At 43.8% G+C, this 21,762-nt stretch overlaps 1 protein-coding gene across 1 annotated transcript in view; it reads left to right on the forward strand.

The window, feature by feature from the left end:
• Nucleotides 1–19,507, forward strand: part of SLC30A8 (solute carrier family 30 member 8) — a 173,462-nt gene extending 153,955 nt beyond the window's left edge. Inside the window, exons 7-8 of the mRNA XM_069622138.1 lie at nt 4,266–4,400; nt 19,283–19,507. Coding sequence (XP_069478239.1) covers nt 4,266–4,400; nt 19,283–19,428 — 281 coding nt within the window. The 3' untranslated portion in view covers nt 19,429–19,507. The remainder of the gene's footprint in view (nt 1–4,265; nt 4,401–19,282) is intronic.
• Nucleotides 19,508–21,762: the final 2,255 nt, after the last annotated feature.

Genomic DNA, 21,762 nt, shown 5'->3' on the forward strand with positions numbered 1-21,762 from the left:
TTATTTATTAGCATAGGCTTGTGGCAAAAAAGGAAAAACAATATGTCAGGACAGTTGAGCAGTTTGCCGCCCTTCCCCACACTTTCAGCACGGGACAATGCAGCACGCACAAGCCTTGTGCGCACTCTGGCTTCCATGCCATGAGGACACAGTTCAATGGTTCAGCTGGTCTGACACCACTCTGGCAGTCTTTAAGAAAAAGAAAAAAGGATTCTCAAAAAGAAACGTCTCTTGTCAAAAAACATGCTTCCTCCGCCTTGAAACAGAAGTTCACTTTACTTGTCAAAACACACAGTATTACCTTCTTTCCCAGTGACTGCTGGTGTTAGGGAGAATTCTCAGAAATGTGCCGATTCCTCTCTACCTTAGAGACCCCCCATCAACTTTGCTGGATTTTAGGACTTTTCATTTTTAACCTGGAGAGAGTGAGACCCTTTTTTCCTACTCTCTCACATATCTTTACTGTGATTTGAACTCTGTGTTTCTTTGTAAGTAGGGAGTCTGACAAACTCCATAGGCATCATTTTTACATTGTGTCACACAGCACCTTCAGTGCAGTGGCAGCGGGAAGTCTTTCAGATTTCCCAAAGGTTTAAATACCTGCTCTTGGATAAACTACTGTTTCCCAGAAGCAGTGAAGTGAAATTGACTTTACTTACAATTGTAGCTTTCTAGACCCAGCACACACTATCTTACAATAGGGTATTGGAAGGGTTACTTAGTATCCCCTTTATCTAGTTTCTCATGTAACATTTTTATGTTACCCTTTCCTCGATTAATGGCTGGTGGCAGGGGTTTACTTTTAACTACTGGGCTGTGCTTTTACCATGGGCTGCGTTTGCAGCTGCAGTAGAGCACCCAAGGGTGCCATTCTTGTCAAAATGGCCCGGTCTTCTTTTTCCACCATTTCTTTTTGGAAAGGTCCTTCTTGAGATTCACTCTGCGTGCCAAATTAGGTTTGGTCCCTTTGTTAATTTTGAATTTGGCAGGGTTCACGAGTGAAGCCCGCCTCTGGCTTCAGGGTGTCTGCAGGGGCAAGAAGTGAGGGTGGTGTCCGAAACTCCCTGTGCATAGTCTCCTAGGAGACTGGAATGCACTCTTAGGTGATTGGCTGGCTGGCTGTCCAGTAAGGACAGCCACCCTGTTGGGTGACTGACAGCTATGCTGGAATGATTGGGAGAAACCTGCTTACAAGGCGAGGCTTTTTGGCTTGGAAGGCAGAGTCGAACACTGGACTAAGGAATCCGAAGAAGAACTTGGAAGAGATGCCTGCTGCAACTCCTGGACCGTTGGTTTGCCTGGTGAAGCCCTGCTGCTGTGCAGAAGCTCCGAATTAGCCTCGACTAGAGAAGCCCTGCAAGGACCACTTCTCCCCTTAAGTTGGTGGGACCAATCAACTCCAAAGTAAGACCATCTGGACATCCTCTTGAAGCTGGTTGTATTTCCACTGCTGCTGCTGCTGGAAACAGAAGAGCCAGGGAGAGGAACACCAGATTGTGTGCATAGCTTTTAAGTTGGCCAAGAGCTCCAGGAAGTTCCTCCAGAATCCCAGGAAGCAGCACTGACTGAGCATGAGCCACCTCAACAAAGTACTGGACCCCAGATGCAAAGAAAGCCCATTTCTACAGCCAAGAACCACTGTGGTGTTATATGCTGAGACGCGAGGAGCTGAAACCGCAAAGTGACGATGAATAGAAGTTGGTTCTTTTCTTTCGCTGAGTGTCCCAACCCAGTGCAGGAGTCCTCCAGGTGTCCTCCCTCTTGTCCCCACGACTGAGGACCAGGAACACAGGATCTGCAGAGCTGCACAGGAACAGAAGGCAGCTAAGACAATTTTTATTCTAACCAAAGGTACTGTACAGTCTAAGAGAACTTACCTCTTGTGTAGCTTCAGTTGAGACTTGTCTTGGTTGCTTCTGTGAAGTTGCTAACAGCTTCTTTGCCTCACAAGCCTAAACAGCTTGTGTCCCAACTTTGATTTCTTCTTTTCTACAAAGACTTCGAAAACATTGTGCAAGACTTTCACCTACTTCTAAGAAGTGCTTCAGCTCACCTAGACGTTTGTCCAATTGACTTTGGCCTGGCCTGGCTCCCTGAATGATTCTTCCTCCCTCTGACTTTGTGTTTGGTCTTCCTTCCAGGAATGGGTTAACTACTTTGCATTGGGGGGGGGCTTTAGAATATTTGTGACATCTCTTGTCTTATTCTAATAACACTTTTCTTTGACATACTCTTAAAACTGGTTCTAAATGCAACAGTATATAGTAATGTCCACAGTGGCCTAGCAATTTAAGTCACCTAAGGGTGTAGGAAGTTTATGTATGCCCTCCCAAAAGGGTACTTACTGATTTAGGAACATTAAGAGTATGTATTTTGTAGTGCATGTTTCTGTTACTATTATATTGCCCCTTCTGAAGAAGGCTTACTCAAATTGACTGTCAAATAAATTAATAATTGTTTAATCAAGAAACCTTGTGTGTAAGAGTTTATTTGAATACTTGTCACTGTGAATCTCTGTGTAACTCCACTTCTGCTCACATTGACCCCTCCTGAGATAAGCCTGGTTGCTCAATCACGCTACCAACCTGTGTAGTACAGACTTATACCAAAGGTTGTGTTCCTATTTCCAGGAGGTCAAGGTTGTTGTAGTGCACCCAAAGGGTACTGCTCCAAATCTTGCCTAACAGCTGGTACTTGTCGTTCCTTTTGTTGCTCGTACAGTTCAATATCTCAATATCAGGGCCTTCTATGCTAAAGTCTCTTTGCCATTCAAAGTCTCTTACCTCAGAGGGTCTGATGTAGCAAACAAAACACAAAAGCTCCTTTCCTTTGTCTAGATTCTCACATCCATAAATTCATGATTCGTCTCCCTCCTTTGGGCTCGGACCATGGGTCCCTCTCGTCTGGGCTCAGACCCCTTTTCTACAATGTTCATAATTCACAATTTGGTCTCCCTCATTCGGGTTCGGACCATGGATCCCCCTCTTCTGGGCTCTCTGGGCTTAGATCCCTTTTGACACCAGAATCGAAGAATTTCGGCTGTGCACTGGATTTGACTTGACCCGTTGCAGGACCACTGCGATTGACAATTCTTTACAACTCTGCCACTTCTCAGCTGGATATCTGACAGAGACCTTTGCTTGGGCACACACGCAGTGCCGGACCACTCTGTCTCACAGCTTTTCTCTTCTGGACTACATGTCCCAGAATGTACATTCGAGGTTTTGTTCCCACTTCGCCAGTTACAGGCATCTTTGCGACTTACACAAAGTTCTTGACACAACAGGTTATCCCACCTTAGCTTCCCTAAAGTCACAGGGTCTCCATCTTTTATCCTCAATAGGGATTCACTTGAAGTCAAGGTCCTGGCACCTGCCCCTCAACTACCTGGGTTTCTGGAATGCACCCAGGGAGCAAGCACTGGTTTAAACACTACCAGAAAAGTTTACCTGGTGTTTTGGTTCCCTGGGCCACGGCTCCCATGCCACACTGTAGCATCCTTTGTACTCACAGGCATCAGTGGCTTGGCAGTCCATCCCCCTTATGGCTTCCCAAGGTTCTCCAAGCTGCTGACTTCTCCTTCTGGTCTTCACAGTTCCCTCAGCATCCCCAGCTCGCTCACAGTATGCGTCGGTGCCTGACTTTTATACTCTTTGAATCAGGTTGAGTAGTTGTCCCTCCCTGCCTGACTCTGCCTGACCTCATTATCAGGACAACATGGAGACTGCCCATAGTTATACTTCTAGAATGGAAGTAGGGATTGTGGGAGCTGTAGGTTTTCCTGGGGATCATGGAAATACCATGTAGGTTTTTGTCAGGATGAAGGGGTTAAATGTATTGCAATGGGTAAATGGATATTCTATTGGGTTTTAATTTCCCTGGTCATTTTCTCCTTTTTCATACAGAAAGGTACTGAGGTATGATGGACTCTGCTGACAATATCCCATGACAACTGAGGGGATGTTAGGTAAGGGTATATCAGAAGGGGAGGAATACCATGTCTCTCCTGAGGACATGTCTCCCATAGTCACTGAGGACCCCCTGCTCAGATTATCATCCCTTGCTCGACCACCCCCAGGGTTGGGATCCAAGAGCGATGGCCCTCCCCTGGCCACCTGAACAAAGGAACCCCAGCAATAGCTTGGGATAAACGCCTCACGTTTCTCACACAGCCCTATCCATCTCTAGCTATAGAGGTTGTTGTAGCTATATTTGGAAGCATGCCCTTCAACCTATTTCATGACATTCTTGTTTTTCCTGCCTAGGAACACCATGGGGGATTAATCACAATGCTGTGAAAGAAAAGATTTTAGCAGTCACTGGAGTGAAGTCTGTGCACAGCCTCCATCTTTGGGCTTTAACAATGAATCAGGTCATTCTCTCAGCTCATGTTTCTGCAGGTGAGTGTATGAATAGGCAGAAGTATACAAAAGTTCTTCATAATGATGAATTCTTTTTTCGTTCAATCTGTTAAACGGTAGACTTTGTTGACACAATCTTCAATTTGGAACATGCAAGTTCACATGTTGTTACACCAAGGAACTCTTCGCGTATGCTGACATACATAATATATTAGCAGTCCCTCCCAATAGGTCTGTTCATAAGGAGCCAGAGAATATATAGGGATTGGCGAGCCTTAATGCGCATGACTTGAATGGTATTTCGAACCATTGACAGTTGCATAACGCAAAATGTGCGTGCCCCACCTCTGAGCCATAATGAAGGGGTGCCACAAGCACTGTAACAAAGGCACAGGTCGTGCCACACTCTCTGCTGGCATGGACCACCATGCATGCACAATGTACATTATGATCATGCTGTTGCAGGGGCATGCCTTGTGCTGCACTAGATGAAAGATGCAAGTATGTGGTTTAATCAAATTTATAATCTTTCACCTAGTCTAGAAGCAGCATGCTCTGTGTGTGGCCAGTAATATTAGGCACCGTAATGGTACCATAAGACCACACAGTCATGCTGGCTCTGTCAGTATATGCCAGTATTCCCATATATGAACATTCTCTTGCTGGCTTTGCCCTTAATGCCATTAAATATCTCCTGCCACAGGAAGAAACTATGTTATTGCTGCTGCCCAAAATACTTGCCCAAACCCCACACTGCCATGTAAGAATTCCCTTCATGTTGAATTTGCCCTTAACTCCAGTAAAACGTGTAGTGCTGCAATAAGGAGCCATTTCCTTGTTTGGCTGCACAAATGCCTCTCCGACCATGTATTAACAATCATCATGTTGGTTTTGCCCTTCACACCAGTGAATCCTGCAATAGCACAGTAAGACAATATTTACTTGCAACTAGACAAGTGCCCAGTCCCTCCCCATGTTAGAATATACATTATATTGGTCTGATCCTTTTCTGAGTGAACAATTCCATGCCACAGTAAGAAAATGTACCCCCATTGTGCTATAAGCCCCCACCCCAAACTCTCCTCCAAGTAATAACATTCATCATGTTGGCTTTGCCCAAAAATACCAGTAAAATGTGTAAGAAGAAGTCCATGCTCCACTGCCCCTTGCCTGGGCCCAAGAAATGCATGCTCACATTCATAACCATTCAGCCACCAGCCATTCATCCAGTGGCAGCTAGGTCATTTTTTAATTGGAGGGGTTTACACATTTCCCACAAATATGCCACAGAATGTAGCAATGGAGCGCAAACCAACCAAAGGAAGTTCAGGGTTTTATCTCCCCTCACTTCAAGATTCCTTCCCAAGATGACTTTTGGAATAATGAGTTAAAATGGTGTGTTATACAGTACAGTTTCTGTGAACAATTGGGTAAAAAGACATACAGTTTGCAATTGGTTTTGTAGGGTAACTCCAATCCAAAAATCCAATAGATCCAACTCACCAACAGTGCACAAGAGCATTTCCCAATGTGTTTTCATGATGCATTTACCCACAACATATGCCAGTATAAAAACATGTTCACGCTGGCTGTGCCATACATGTCCATAATGGCTGCACCAATATATGCCACTATGTGCATAATTCCAGTAATGATAATATAAGAAAACATGTCAATGTTGGCTCTGTCAATATATGGCAGTATCCCCACTTAAGGGCATATTCCAGTTGACTTTGCCATTAAAAATGCCATGCCACTAGAAGTAAACATGTCCAAACTGCCACGTAATAACACTTATCATGCTTCTTTATCATAGGTGCTCTGAATAAAATGCCATGCCAACATAAGAAACAGCTAGACTGGTTGCATTAAAATTCAAGTTTTTCCACACATATGCCCAATATAAAATGCCATGCTACAGTAAGAAATGGCTAGACTGGATGCACCCAAATGCCAATCTAGCCAGGTAATATCACTTATAATGCCTGCTTTATTATAAATGCCCAGTAAAATTATTTATCTCACAGTAAGAAACGTCTAGACTGGCTCCATCAAAATTCCAGTCTAGCCACATAACACATAGCATGCTTGCTTTATCTTGGATGGAGGCCCATTAAAAATGTTTGTAGTAGCGCATCCATCCCTCATCCCCCACCCACCAAAATGAACTCCTCTGCACCAGCATAAACACAAGTACACACCCATTCACACACCATCCATTCGCTCATTCATATGTGCACCCAGCCACACATGCATCACACACTCACTCATTCACACACACATTGCAAAATACAAAAAACACCCTTACATGCTTACACCCACACATACAGACATACATCAAACATGCAGCATGCACACACACACACACGCTTACAAAACAAAGTTTCTTACCTGCTTTGGACCCAAATCCGTCTCCTCTGAGGAAGGCATCTGCTCCACTCTGGCAAGGCATTTTCACCTTCGATCAAAGTTACGCCCCTGATGGACATGATCTTCATTATGTCTATTCCTTAATGTTTTAGAGTTATGTGATGAATTATAGATCATTAAGTCATCCCTTTAAGTTTGTTCTTAATTTTTGATAAACTGTTTGTCAAGAAGATCATTATTTATTTTGCGTTTAAAGCAACAATGTGTGGAACTCGCAGCATCACTAGTCCTTCATTGTAATTTTCTTGATATATTGACAGTTTTACTACTAAAATGTGATTTTGTTTTGCACTGAAGGCTAAATATTCTCAAATGTACCTCCCTTTTTAATTCTAGCTGGAACTTGATCTCTACCAGACCTAACGTACACTATATTTTAGGGTCACTGTAGTCAACTACAATTGCAAGCTTGGAAATGTGCTAGATGATTCAGGCTGGCTAATTGCTTTACTCGTTAATGTATCTATTCCTTTATGACTTTCTGTTGGGAGACTAGATGTTGCACCAGATGAACACCTTCATGATGAAAGAGCGCATATGGTGACGTAGGCTGAGGGAAGTTATGAAAGCTGTAAACTCTATTAGTCTCTAGAAAACCAGTGTACATACATATTGGACTGTGCTGACATCTGTAGCTGTCACTTAGAAACAGCAGTAACACCTTTTGAAGCCCTTGTTGTGCTCCTCCATCAGGCTGAAAGGAGTATCCTGCTAATGTGATTAGCTCTAGCTCCTCTAGCATTTTCTGCCAAATGATGACTACTAAAGTACTTTGGGCCTCATTACGAGTTCAGCAGAAACAATTGCTGTCATTTACCATTACCGCTGAGCATCTGGCAGAGTAGAGGCACCAACTATCAGCAATAACAGTAATTCTGGCCCAAAAACAATACACCAACAGTAAATCCACGACATTTCTGTGGAATTAACATTACCGTGGAACATATTGCAGAATTACCATGTGGTACCACCTAACGGAAAGTCGTCATGATGTGAATGGGATGTTCAGCAGTGGCAGAAGGGTTTTTCTGGAGGGGGTGCACAAGGGAGTGCTCGATGGAAGAGGGGAAAACCCTGGTGGGAAGAGAGTGAATGCAGAAATCTGCAACTGCATGTGGCAAGGGAGCTGATACTGTCCTCAGGCTATCGGGAATACTCTCTCTTCCTCCACTTCCTGGATGTCCTGAGTTTTTGAAGTGAAGTGGGTGGCCAGTCCTTCCCTTTGCCCTCCCCGCCTCCCATCCCCCTGTCACCCGTGGCCTCTCATCCTCCCCCATCCACTCTCTCCTCCTTCTCTCCTATCACATCGGATGAGGTCACCAGAGTTGTCCGCTATATAATAATAATAATGTATTTCTTATATAGTGCTACACACCCATAGGTCTCAGAGCGCTCAAATAACAGACAACATTATTGAAAGTCTCCTCCTAACAGGTCTCCCCCTGTTCTTCCAGAACTATTATGGGCAGCATCGGTTACCTTGCCCCTGCATTTGCTGATTTCGGCAATCATTCTCTTGCCACCAGATCTCTCCCCTCTTCCATCCAGCACCCACTTGTGCACCCCCCCGAAAAAGCCTTCTTCCGATACCTCGTGTCCAGCTCACCACCACCCCATCTCTATCACTCCCTTCCTTGGGAAATATCTGGTCTTCCCTCAACTAACCCAGCATACTTAGTTCGTTGCTTGCCTACACAACCATCAATCTGGATTTCTAGCATCCATAGGCATGGATACTGCTCTCCTGAACACCTGTGAAGAACTGCTTGCATCGCTTGACTCTAACTCACCCTCTGTTCTCATTCTACTCGATCTCTCCTCTGCTTTCGATGCGGTCAACCAATCCATCCTCATAAATGGATCCATGATACCCTTGGTTTCTTGGATTGGGTACTGGACTGGCTGACCTCCTTCCCCATTGACTGTCCCGCCCAGGTTATCCTGGGTTCTTTCTCTTCTCCCACCTCTGTCTCCACTTATGTCATTGCCCAGGGCTCTAACCTTTCACTCTGGCCTTTAACATGTATCTCGCCCTGCTTGCTCACCTTATCTCCACTTTCTCCCTGCACTTCCAGTGTTATGCAGATGATGCCCAACCATTCTTCAAGCTTCCCTCTGAACCTCTTCTTACTTCCTCTACCATTCCTGACTGCCTATCTGCTATCCAGTCCTGGTGTGCCTCTAATGATCTCTGTCTCAATGCCAGCAAGACTAATATCCTTCCTATTGGGACTCCTGATCCTTCTTTTCTCCTGGCACTCTGGCCACCCTCTATGGGCTCTCTCCCCTCCTTCATCTGAAGCCAGAAACATTGGAGTTATATTTGACTCCTCTCTATTTTCTTACTCACATCCTGGACCTTGCCAAGAAGGCCCATTTCCAACTCCACCTCCTCAGAGGTATCCTCCCTTTAATCACTTTTCCCTAGAAGCTTAATGTCTCTAGGCTGTACTACTGCAACAGCCTCTTCCTTAATCTATGCTCTTCCTCTCTCCGCCCTCTCTATCTAATCCATACTAAGGCTGCAAGATTTGGCCTCAAGCCAAGGGACCATATCTCTCTGCCCCAAAATCTCTCCACTGGCTCCCGGTTGCTGCAAGGATCATCTTCAGATCCCTCTGCATTATCCATAAGGCTGTCTGGGGACCACACTATCTACAACTTGCTCTCACCAAATACTCTCCCTCCAGATCCCTCTGATCTTCTGGTTCCAACTCTCTGCATGTCAAGCACGTCTATAAGCAGCGAGTGAGTGGCTGATAGTTTTCCTCGGCTGGCTTCCTCCTCTGGAACAGCTTCCCCCTTTCTCTCCGTCTTGAGCCGGACCTCCTTAAATTCTGCAAGCTCTTCAAGACTTTACTCTTCTCCACCTCCTTCCCTCTCCCTCCCTTGCTAAACCCCACAGTCGCTGAGATTGGTGGCCTGGGCCCTTATGTGTCCTTCTGGGTCCTGGCCTTCCGTCCAATCACCTTTTGCCTCCACCCTCTGTAGGGGAGACATTGTATCACAAGTATGACGCTGAAACAAAAGGTACCTTTATCAAAGTTTCTGGGTTTGGAAAAACTCCTACTTTGACCTAAAACTAGGATGGGAATAGTCTCAACCATTAAATAATAAATTAAATAGTCCTACTTGCGTCCGTCAAATCAAAATGGCCTATGCTCACAAGACCTAATGCTGGCCCTATCTATTGAACAAAAAGTGTATAAAGGAGATATGTATGTAATAGAAAATCAGTCTTCAAAATATAAAGAATAAAGTCAGCTCTCTTCCCCAGATTAGACAGCACAGAGTAAGGCGGTCCTCATAGGCAGGATGACACATTCTGGCTCGGGTTTTCAACAAAAAAACTGTCCAAACCATGGATACAGGCCAGTCTGGGCTTCTATGTTAAAGTCTCTCTTTCCAGTCTTCCAAACAACGTTAAAAAAGTTCACGCCGGTCCCCCTCTGGTTGGCTCAGACCTCTTCAAAACAAAAGTTCACATTGGTCCCCCTCTGTTGGGCTCAGAATTTTCCCAACAAAAGTTAATCAATACTTGCAGGGGGCTCCCTTCCCCAAACCTATTACACTTCAGTTCTCCCTCAGTCGGACTCAGACCATTTACGGACGTCGAAGACTTTCGAATGTGCATGGCTCCCTCTACAGACCTCTGCAGGACAACTTCAAGTAAAAGTTTAACATTCAGCTTTTCACTCTCCCCTTCTCTCAGGGTTAATTCTGATCACTTCGCTTTTACAGTTCATTCACTTTATCGCTACAAACAATTCACCTTTTACTCAGACTTTGGAATGGGCTACCTCCTTTCGCCAGACCACTCTGTTACTCAGAATTGCTGATTTCACAGCCATCCTTACTTCAAACTTCATTCACAGGTCTGCCTTTCTTCACTTCTCAATCCCACGCGTGCAGCCTTCACTTGCGATATAATGTTGAAACTTCAATCTTTCCTTAACACACACTAGTCTCTCGGGTCACTTGCCAACTCACCGGCTGTGTGTGTTGCTTTCTTGTCTTTCCAATTTTCAATTCATGAGTCAAGGTTAGTACCACAGGCTTGGCCTTGCCTCCCCAACTGTTCCATTCACCCGGGAGGGTCGCTGGCATCCTTGAAATACAATGCTGCCTTCTGCTTTGGGATTTGGCCTTTTGGAGGCCACAACCTCCTGTAGGGAACTCCTGTGATTCTCCACCCGCTGCTCTCGTCCCTTGGTCCCTTGCTCTGCTCCAGTAGGTTTGCTTTTGACCCAGAGTTTCTGATCTTACTCGTGTTCTACTTTGCTCAGAGTGTGTTTCTAGGTTCCGCCTTTTATCTGTGTGAGGAGCTCTAATTGGTATCAGATGTATGCACTTAAAGTCAACTGTCACCCTCTTCCTCGGCCCAGTGTTTGTGTAGGAGGGGGGGTGGGCCAAACGGCATCTAATTTCTTGTATTCTATGTTAATCCTGCATTTATTACTCTGTGTTTTTTCTGATGTTTTCTGGCCCTCTCCCGCATGTAACAATGTACTTTATTTTGAATTTTGATGTTTACTTTTTACCTTGTGTATATCATGTGCTTGCCACACTTGTGATTTTTGTGTGTCATTATGAACAGCTCTGCCTTGAAAAGGACCTGTTGTTCAGGGTCGAAACACGTGTCAGCATTTCTGTTCTTCATTTCCTTATAAACTTTTAAATCCAGCAATTGCATCTTTGACTTTATTGCCAAGCATAATTTGGACAATGGTTCTCTCTAGACGGTCTTGATCTCGCAGATCTGTGTACCTACCTAATTCACGTTAGGGCTGTGCAACATTATTGGGGTGACACACTTATGTTTATATTTGCACCCATCTCTGACATATCAGGATACTGTGCTCTAAGTGCCCTCTATACGTCTGCTCTACAATTATTAAATGGAGCTCAATCTTGTGTCGTATTTTGTGCTGTCACACTCGCATATCCCAGCGTTGCCAAATGTCGTCAGATCTCTTCCCTAGGATAGCTGCTTATAGGCCTTTTACGTCACCCACTGCTAATTTCATTCCGCTGTTATTCTTTCAAACTCTTAAATCCACTTACCCGCTCCTGCGATCAAACTTGGAAATTTGCATTTCAAATTATCTTTATATATCTGCAGCTACGGTATATATCGTGTTCCTCCTCCCCCTTTCTCTAATAACAGGAATTGTGTAAATCCTGTTCAACAATTGTATCTTCCTGCGCTTCTTGTCTTCCAGGTGGGGCTAGTTTCGACCACTCATGTTTGCCCTGTTAATGACCTCAATCTATTTAAATAAGGCGGGGACATTTCACTTACTTGTGGTCGTTCAGGATATGATATAGGTTCTGATGTTTTTGCTTCTGGTTCTCCTAAATCTAACCACTTTACCCCTTATACCCAACTGGTATGGCTGTTATCCCTTTCCTCATCATCAAGATCTTGTCTGCTTAGGGACAGCGTGCTATGCTTGTCCATCATTGAGCCATCCGATCTACCTCTTGTTTCTCTCGGTGGAGGTCCTTCGATACTCCCTCTATTCTTATAGCCATCTTTTCCCCTCATCTGTCTGTATAAATCCCCAATATTTTTCCCTATGCTTCTGCCTCATGCTCATCAGCTCATGCCGGTACTCTAGGTATCTCATGCATCTCCCTGTGGGGCTGCTGCCACCTTCTCTCTTCTTCCCATTGTTCTCGTTCTTCAACTGATATTACAAATCCGTTAACAATGTGATCTATTTCGTCCTCCTGTTGTCCCCTACTCCTTCTCATTTCCTTCTTCTTTTGCCCTTCCCTTCTTCTCATCTCCCTCTTCTCTTCTTCCTCTCGCCTTCTTTGCAGCCTTCTTTCTTTCATCCTCTGTGTTTCTATTTCCTCACGTTTCTTCTTTTCCCCATCTTTTCTCTCTCTCTCTTTTACCTGCTCTTAATACCTTCTTCGTTCTTCCTTTTGCATCTTCTCTTTTTCTTTCTCATCTTTGTATGCCCTTTCTCATTCCTTTCCCTCTATTTCTTCTCTTTCTTTAACTTCGTCGATACCCTTTCGCTCTAAGTTAAGTAATATTTTTCCTCCCATCCACTCATTCTGTACAATTGTTGTAAGTTCATAAATATTATACTGTGGAAACAAAATAAGATCACAAAGACACGGAGCTAGATATTTGAATGGAAAATAGTTTATCATGCTTGGCAGCAGCTAACAAGCCAAGCCCCCAGCACTCGGCACTAGCAATGAGAGCTTTAGCAACTGAGCAATCAGCACCCTCTAGCAATGAAAGGTTTCCAGCACACACTACCCCACTCCCTCCTTGCTGAGAGCTTGCTTGCTCTCTCGCTCTTCTACTGAACAGAAATCCACTGTTATACATAGTGACATTGAAGTACATTACATGCGTAGAAGCATTCCATGGAGACAGCATGCTTCTACATATATGCGTACATACGTGCATACATTTGAACATAACCTTGTACTGTGCTGCTACATATTCTACGAAAACAAGGCATATCGCACAAACATTCTTCTCTCATTCGAGACATCCTAACTGTGCAGGAACAAAACATCAGTCATGTTAGCTCTTCACAGTCAAGGCTGTATTCTCTGTGCTAAAGGATAGCTGACAGTCTGCCAACAGACAAGTTGTTAAAGTAACATCTCTACACTGCGTTCAGCTGCATGAACACATTTCCTTGTGTAGTCAGTAAAGCCGAATTCATAATGGACAAAAACAGACCACTTTTAGCGCTTGGAAAAACAGAATGTGCGCTTTACAAAATAACAAGTATATCTGCATTATATCTTTCTGCATGGCTCTCAGCAAATGTTGATCCATGATAGCTCAGAACAAACCGTAGTGCGAAATAGATGTTATATTAAATGAGTGAAATGGATTAGCTCATGCTAACCATAAAAATATGCAGATTGACATTGTTACTTCACTTGATTTATATTGCTATCCTTTTTGTCTCTTTGTTTCTTCTTCTGTCTCTATATGTTTGTCCCTTCGCATTTTGCTTCTCACTTTTACTACATCTAGACATATATTTGCGTCTTACTTTATTCTGTTTTATCTTCACTACTATAAGCAGGGGGTGCATACATCGGATTAATATACTCTGCTGCTGCTTTGAACTCTTATAGAGGATAGAATCCATGTTTCTGGGTGGTTGTGCTATTGTCTTCAGAAGTTGAAAGAGGAGCCAAAGGGGCTGGACCTTCTCCTTCATGCTGGTTAAGCATCCACTCTTTTTTAAGTGGGTCTTCTCTCTCGCTCTGATACATTTTCCATAGCTGAGGCCTGCGGGTGTGCTGGCACAATATAAAGAATCTATAGAATAGTAGAGAATACATGTTCCTTTAACCAATCCCTCCGGCTGAGACTTGGTTGCTCCGTCTTGCATGTGCTTTCTGCATCTTTATGTTCACTCCTTTACTTAATCTAAGAGAAATATGTTTAACGCACATGGATTATCCTCTTCGACTATTTTCGTACCTTGCCGTTTCTTATTGCTGCGGCATCCTTGATTCAGAGCCAAACAAATATCCTTTGTTATGCACAAATCTGAATTTCAGTGCCTGCTAACTCTGCAGCCTTGATCTTTCTCCTCAAGGCTTCTTGCTTACTATTATACAATGCCAGCATCTATTTCCTCAACATACTGCTTTACTTGCATTATATTTCCTACTTTAGCAAGATTCTTCATCGGCTTATCTACCTTGTCTTTCTGTGTTTATACATCTACAGCTTCTCTTGTTACTTATCTTCTAAGTGTGCATGGTTTTCTTCATATTCACAGATCTGTTTACTTCATCACTTTAGTAACATCTTCATTCTTTAGATATCCATACATCAGGTTTAGTGCGTCCATGGTATCTTCTTTTTCTCATGACGTGACTTAACACCTGTCAGACTTTACATATAGTTCTTCTATATCCATTGGTGTCTGCAGGCTCATGTCTACCGCATCAGTTCGAGGGTACATTCGATATAGTTGTCTGAGTACATAACATCTCTCATACCTTTGATGTGGTATTGGGATGATACCAGGTGTCATGCACAGTGTTCTCTTGCTGTTCTTGCAATATGACAAAGGTGAGGGGGTGGGCTCTACAGATGATGTGTACCTCTGCCTCTCTACAGAACCTTGTTTGGACATTTTGTTTACTTTTGGGATCACAGTACTATTGTTGTTATGGATGCTGCCTTGCTGGTTCACATGCATTATGAAAAGTATAGCCTGCTCTCGGCCTATGCTACCTTAAAGTGTCAAAGGAGGTGTAACTTTTCATATTGTGCGGTTTCACCTTTGTAATTGTGATCACTGCTGTTTTAGTATTATCATGGGGCTGAGTAAGAGTTTAGAAACCAGTACTCACCCGTGTACTACTACAGAGTAGTAGTTATTTGATCACACAGGTGGCAAGCAGTTGGGATCGCGCACCCACTGATCCTACAGCATAATCATCCAACATAAAAGGCAATGTTAGAAACATTGTCAAGTAATTTATTTGTAGAATGGCATCCTTGCCAGGCTAAAAAAAGTCATAACAGCAGGTCCATGTGGCTAGTGCTAGTTACCAGCCTACTAACCAGTGAAAGAGATAGTCAAGTGTAGGATTACCATCCCAAAAGGATAGTAGTAGTAGCCCTATAGAAAGCTGATCAGAGTGTTGATTAGGGGACACAGCTCGAATTCCCTTATTTAACCCTCTCATTTTCAGACCTCTATGTTTGCCCCCCTACCATTTCCTTTCCCACTTCCCTAATTCCTATTTCTCTGAACGCTCACAGTCTTGGTGTTACCTTTGACTCCTCTTTCTTGTTTTCCATCCACATCTCACATATTGCTCACTCCTGTCTTCTACCTTGCTACAATATTCGGTAAACTTGCCCCTTTCTTCCTTTCAGTGATACTAAACTTCTCATCTCTACTTGAGGTTTGTCATGTCTTGACTACTGTTCTGACCTGCTGATTGGTCTCCCTGTCTCTAGACTAGCTCTACTATGTTCAATCTTCAATTCCTCTATACACACCCAGTTCCTTCTCTTTCCACGTTCCGCTATTTCTGCCTTTCTCAAATACTTTTCGTGGCTTTCATGTGAATCTCTGCTACTTTTTCATTTCTTATGAATTGTTTACAAATCCATACATTCTCTTGCTCCTCCTTACCTCTCCTCTCTAGTTAACTTCTATGTCCCTGCTTGATCAGATCACTATGTTCTCAATCCCTTTTAGCTTTGAACTGTTCCTAAACCACTGTGTGCACAATCCTGTTTTCACTACCTTTCTTTGCTTGTTCCCAAACACGTCAACTCCATACCTCTTCCTTCTATCTCATTGTACTCCTGTATAGTGCTTTTGGGGGAAGGTGGAATTAGGAGTCCCTGTGAAACCTCTGCAGCAGCGGGAAGCACTAGAGTCAACGCGGGAGATGTGGCCATTGATGGTGCCAAAGGATCCCAGGCAGCTCACCACAGAGCAGAGGGAAACTCAGCACTGAGTATATACGAGTGTACAGAGTGTAAGACACGGTGCGATCACAGCACTTGGCGTGACATTGTAACCCTCACCTCAGAAGGCGAATGCACCACTCACGTCCATCAGGCCGCAGCAAGCCGCAGCATCCATTCATGTTGGCACCTGACCACGATCGGAGCTGCGGATGGCTCAGCATCTCTGCCACCCCGCTGAAAGTTATGGGGCCCCGCGAAGGCTTTAGACAGCTCTGATACATCCATGGAGTAGACACAATCTTCCTTGTAATATCCCCTCCAGTCCGCTGCACCTGCTTATCAGTTATGAGGCTCAAAGTCAGAAGTATTCAATAAAGGAATTTTCGCCAACGTCGGAGCTCATGGTCAAGCAGCCATTTCAGTTGCTGCTCAGCAGTGCCCCCGATCAAACAAGTTTTAATTAAATAACGTGTATGTAAAGGTCTGGCGGAAGATTCATTATTCAACTATAAATGTAAAGCTATATCTAGTCAATCAGTCCCGCAACTGTCAGAGTGTGTGTGTATCAGTGGCTGGGACTGAGCTCCACACACAGCCAAACGTTGCGTTCAACCCTATGTGCCCCCTCACCACTGGATCTATATCCGTAGGCTGCTGGGAACAAAATACTGACCATGCGGATTCCAGGCCAAGATGGCAGCATCCACAGGGTTAATCATGTATTCCCGACCATCAGCTGGGCTCTTTTAGGGTGGAACCCCTGCAACCACCTCTGGTGGGTAATAATTGTTGTTTTGGCTGCTTCATTGCTGGCTCACACACTTCATGATGAGAATAGCCTGCTTTCAACCCATGATGCCTTAACGAAGCAAATGAGGTGTACCTTGTCATGCTGTGCGTGCTTCGCATGTAAGATTGTGATCATCACTGCGGTTACAGCACTAGTGTGGGGCTGAGTAGGGATTGTGAAACCTCTACTCATCCCGGTTCTCCTGCAGAGCAGTAGTCATTTCGTCACAGTATAAAAGCAGCAATTGCTCTTAAAAGTAACAACAGGAACGACTATGTGAGAAAACAAAAAACGACTACATTAAAATATGCCACCATGTAATGTATAATAGCACTCTTAAAAAAAAAATGCAATTACGAGGGTAGAAAATGTGTTTACATTACAGTGTGAAATTTTGAAAATTGGACATTTGAAAACAAAACAAGGGGATCATTTTACATGATGCAGTTTGACATCCACTGCTGCAGCATTATTAATGAACCATGCCTGCACTTAACCTACCCCGCCATCCAATGTAGGAGACATATTCCTGTACAAAAAAATATCAACACAGCACCATGTGGCCTAGGTCATTCAGCCGAGAAAGAGGCTAACCCCACTGGCTAGGGTTGGCTCTTTCTATAATGGCACTCAAAGCCTGGAGGGTAAGTAATTAAAACTGAATCATACAAGCTCGGAAGAGTGGGGTTAAGTGTGAGTTTGAGTTCAAGTCATTACCTGCAGACTGCAGCTAGGCTCAGGTACTGCTGCATGTAAAACAGTAGACGCTACACCTGGTGAACACATTGTTAGAATGAGAAGCCGGCAGACAAAATGGTGTACCGATGATCACAACTGAGGACAAAGTCAGGACTCTTCCCCTTCCCACGCACACTGCATACAGAACAGAGGAAGGCTTGGTCTGGAGTCAACCACTCAAGCATATGACGACAGCGATTAGACTGTTCTGAAAGGAATGTTCATGGAGAGCCGGTTAGAGGGAGGGATGGGTCTCGATATTGAATCTTGAAGTAATTTCGAATGGACTATCCAGTTCCAAATTAAATCAAATAACTCTGTGCCTCTCCATCTCAACGCTATTGACAAAGAGAACCAGTAAAAGTCACTCTCCATCTGAGACATGCACAAAGGTCCAGTTAGCAGTTCAGTGCATGGCAGAGGCACATTACAGACATAACAACCCACTCATTGTGATATGTGTGCTGCCTCTTACCCAATGCTCCCTCTGTTTGGCATTCATTTTGGCCACCTCAAGTGACAGTAAAGCTCAAAGAGCCACAACTAAAATGTAATTTGAAATATTCAAAATAAACATAGAACCTGGAGTAGGACATAGCAACATTTTTAGAGCACATTCTACTGTGGGTCGGGGGGAGGGGGGGTAATGTGAGAATGATTTAATGATTTGTTCTGTTCTGCACTACATTGAACGCAGTGTGAATTAAGACTTGCATGACGAGGAAGAGAAGTCAGGTGCAGTAATGACATCATTAATCATAACTTCAGAAACAGTTGCATAAACGCGACATACACCATATATTTGCGCAGCGTTATATATGAAAAAGATATTATTATTGTTATTATTTATTCATATTTGTGTTTTATAGTGCAAACATGTAGGGGTGCTGCTTCAAAGTGTCTGGGAAACACAAAACAGGGCATTGGGTACAATATAAGGGTGCAACATATATACAAGGAATAGGAGGCATGGGATGAAGTTACACACCCAAGTAGTCCGCTTAGTAACAATCAGTGTCACAGATGTTAGCTGACAGTTGTGTTACATAGTGTAGTTGATGCTTTTGCTAAGACACCATTGGTTACATACATTCTGGTGCTTGCCGTTTATTTGTGTTATGACAAACATAAAACAAGTGGACATAGGAAGAAGTCAGATAACCTTTTGCAGGTCCAAGAGAGGCACATTTGACGTTATTGGGTAATGGCTAAAGTTGGTTGTGGGGCAGAAGTGCTAGTCATAAGGTCTAAGTGCGGTAGAGTTAACTATAAGAGTCATTGAGGGAAAGGGAGTTTATTTGGTTAATGTATGGAGGCATATATATTAGTCAGACCGTCTGTTCATGGAGCCAAATTGGCCTATTCTTTTTGAACTTCTTGAGGGTATATTCTGTTTTAGGGTTCTATTGTGATGTTTTGTGACACAGTGAATGTATACAGTGATTGTAGGAATTTCTAAGCCAATGCAAACTGTAACCCAAGAATGGTTCCACTGACAATGATGTTTCCTGTATTTGTCACTTGCAGCAGACACAGTGGATCCCCAGCAAACGCTGAGGGAAATCACTGAGGTGGTGTTCGACAGCTTTACCTTCCACTCAGTCACCATTCAGGTTGAACAAGAGGCAGACCAGAAGCATGGGTGCACCTTCTGCCAGGATCCAAAAGATTAAAGCATGCGGTCCAATGGACCAAATCATCGGGCTGCTTTCACATGTCAATGGCCGCCTGCTGTTTACACAGCCTCTTCGGTAATGGACCAGTGCACGGCAAAGAACAGTGCAATCCAGGTGACGTGCAGTGAGAAAGGCACTTTGCATTGTTAGTATTGGCCCTCCAGAGAACAATATTGAGTCACCAATTAATGTTTCAGTGGAATAAAAACACAAAGAACTTCATTTGTGCTGAGCAGAGGTGTAGAGAACATAAGGTGCTTCCGCTGGAATAATTCACTGCGTCATGCAACCTGGCAAAGCAACCACAACACAGCAAGAAAGTCTGCCCAGGTGTGCCTTGATCGCAATCATGAGCTTTGATGGAGCACCTGCGACTGAAACATTTCTCGGAATGTACCACCTTCCTGTTGTGAGCTCACAAAGCCTGTAAAATAGTACTTTGAGCGTTCTTGGAATTCCTCCTCAACCAATGATATTTCCTGTGGGGACGCGGATACATCTCGACTTCTCTCGACTCTTCAGTGAGTGCTATGTGGTCCATGCATCGGTGTGAGTGATCCTCAGGCAGGTCCAAGCCTTAATGGTTTGAAGAGTGTGCACCTCTGTAGCACAAGCCTGAGTCCTGCCACTGGAAGTCAAGCTTGTGTCTCCAAACATCGGAGAGTGGACATTTTCACCTGCCGGCAGGTTTCAATCCTGTGGACCATGTCTTCTCTTTGATAAGTTCACCTGATTGGGAACAACACACTGGCCAATGTGTGCATGAAGTTACTGTGGTTCCCCTCTGATCTGTTAGAGCTGCATTCCCTCATTCCCAAGTAGTCTGCAGTTTATGCTTTTGCTAAGGCACCTTGGGTTACAGAAATTCTGGTGTTTGCAGTTTATTCGTGTTATAACAAACATAAAGAAAGTGGACATAGGAAGCAGTCAGATGACCTGTTGTTGCAGGTCCAAGGGAGGCACATATGACGTTATTGGGTAATGGATAATGTGGCCGTCGGGCAGAAGTGCTAGTCATGAGGTCTAAGTGCGGTAGAGTTAACTATACGAGTCATTGCCTTCACTAATCCTTACGTGAAACTCCTGTCCATTGTGTTGCAATCCTTCAAGTTGGGCATTTATGCATACACGAATGACATGAACATGTTTAAAAATGTTTAGAAACACTGCATGCACTCCTCTTCATCTCGGTTTGTTTGAAAGCTAAACAATGCTTTTCTTCCAAATAATACAAATGCTACGCTTTATGCTGTGTTAGGTTGTTTCCACTGATTTTTGTGTGTGTCAAAAATCAATCCTTTCATTAACGGCAGAATATGGTTAACATTCTTTAAAACCAATGAATAATACAGCAACCACTTTGGGCATTGAGTCCGTGAGACAATACAGTTATTTGGTTGCATGCTATTACACCCCCACATGTTCTTCACTTGCATTTAATAACGCATCACAATTTTTCTAGAACACTGTCAGAGGGCACCCGGTTTGAGCATCTGCCCATTTCTTTTCCAATGAACAGCAAGTTAGGCCTATTTTAGCTGTAGCAATAATTAGTAACATGATTGTGGTCATTGCACATTACCTGTATGTGATGTTGATTGCTCCTAGCGTGTGATGGGGAGTTGGCATTCTATTAATGGCATGAGGCATGGATGCAAGTATAATGCATTTTCTCTTTACTGTATGGACAGCAGCAAAACAAATCGGAAAAAACACAACAAAACCAATAATTCTTTAGCACATAAGACCCTCAACCAATCCCCCAGAGTCTAGTCTCATGAATATCCTCAACATTAGCTGGCTTCCCTCTTTTCCTTGGGACACTAAGGCTAGTCTATATATGTCCTAAGGTAGGAATGACAACATCGCCAAAACAACCCAGCATCATCGAACGTACCACATGGACCCAATACATCGCTCAGTAGAACAACTGTCCTGGGAAGCTCTGGTCATTTGAAAGACAAAATGGCAACCATGAGCGAGTAGACCGCGGAGGCATAATCCTTACCTCCAGGGTATTAATAGAATCCTTTCTCCCTGTCACAAGCTAGGAACTGGAACTATATGGCATGGCATGGAGGCTTCCTGTTATGCACGTTCAAAGCCCTTCAAGTACAGTCTGTGAAGTGTGTAGCAGAGTTTTACAGGCAAACGGGTATAACGTGCCTGCATTAGACCATCAGCAGCATGTAAAATGCTTTCCAACCTAGCCCCCGGCCGAAAGCCTTAGAAGCCATGGCCCGAGCCAAATAAGCTCCGAACAAAGAATCATACATTCTTGCTTTATCCATAACCCAGAGAAACAGGGAGAAAGGGCTTATGGTAGGAGAC

This window comes from Ambystoma mexicanum, chromosome 5q (assembly GCF_040938575.1).
Source record: "Ambystoma mexicanum isolate Mex_15411 chromosome 5q, UKY_AmexF1_1, whole genome shotgun sequence".
Classification (NCBI taxonomy): domain Eukaryota; kingdom Metazoa; phylum Chordata; class Amphibia; order Caudata; family Ambystomatidae; genus Ambystoma; species Ambystoma mexicanum.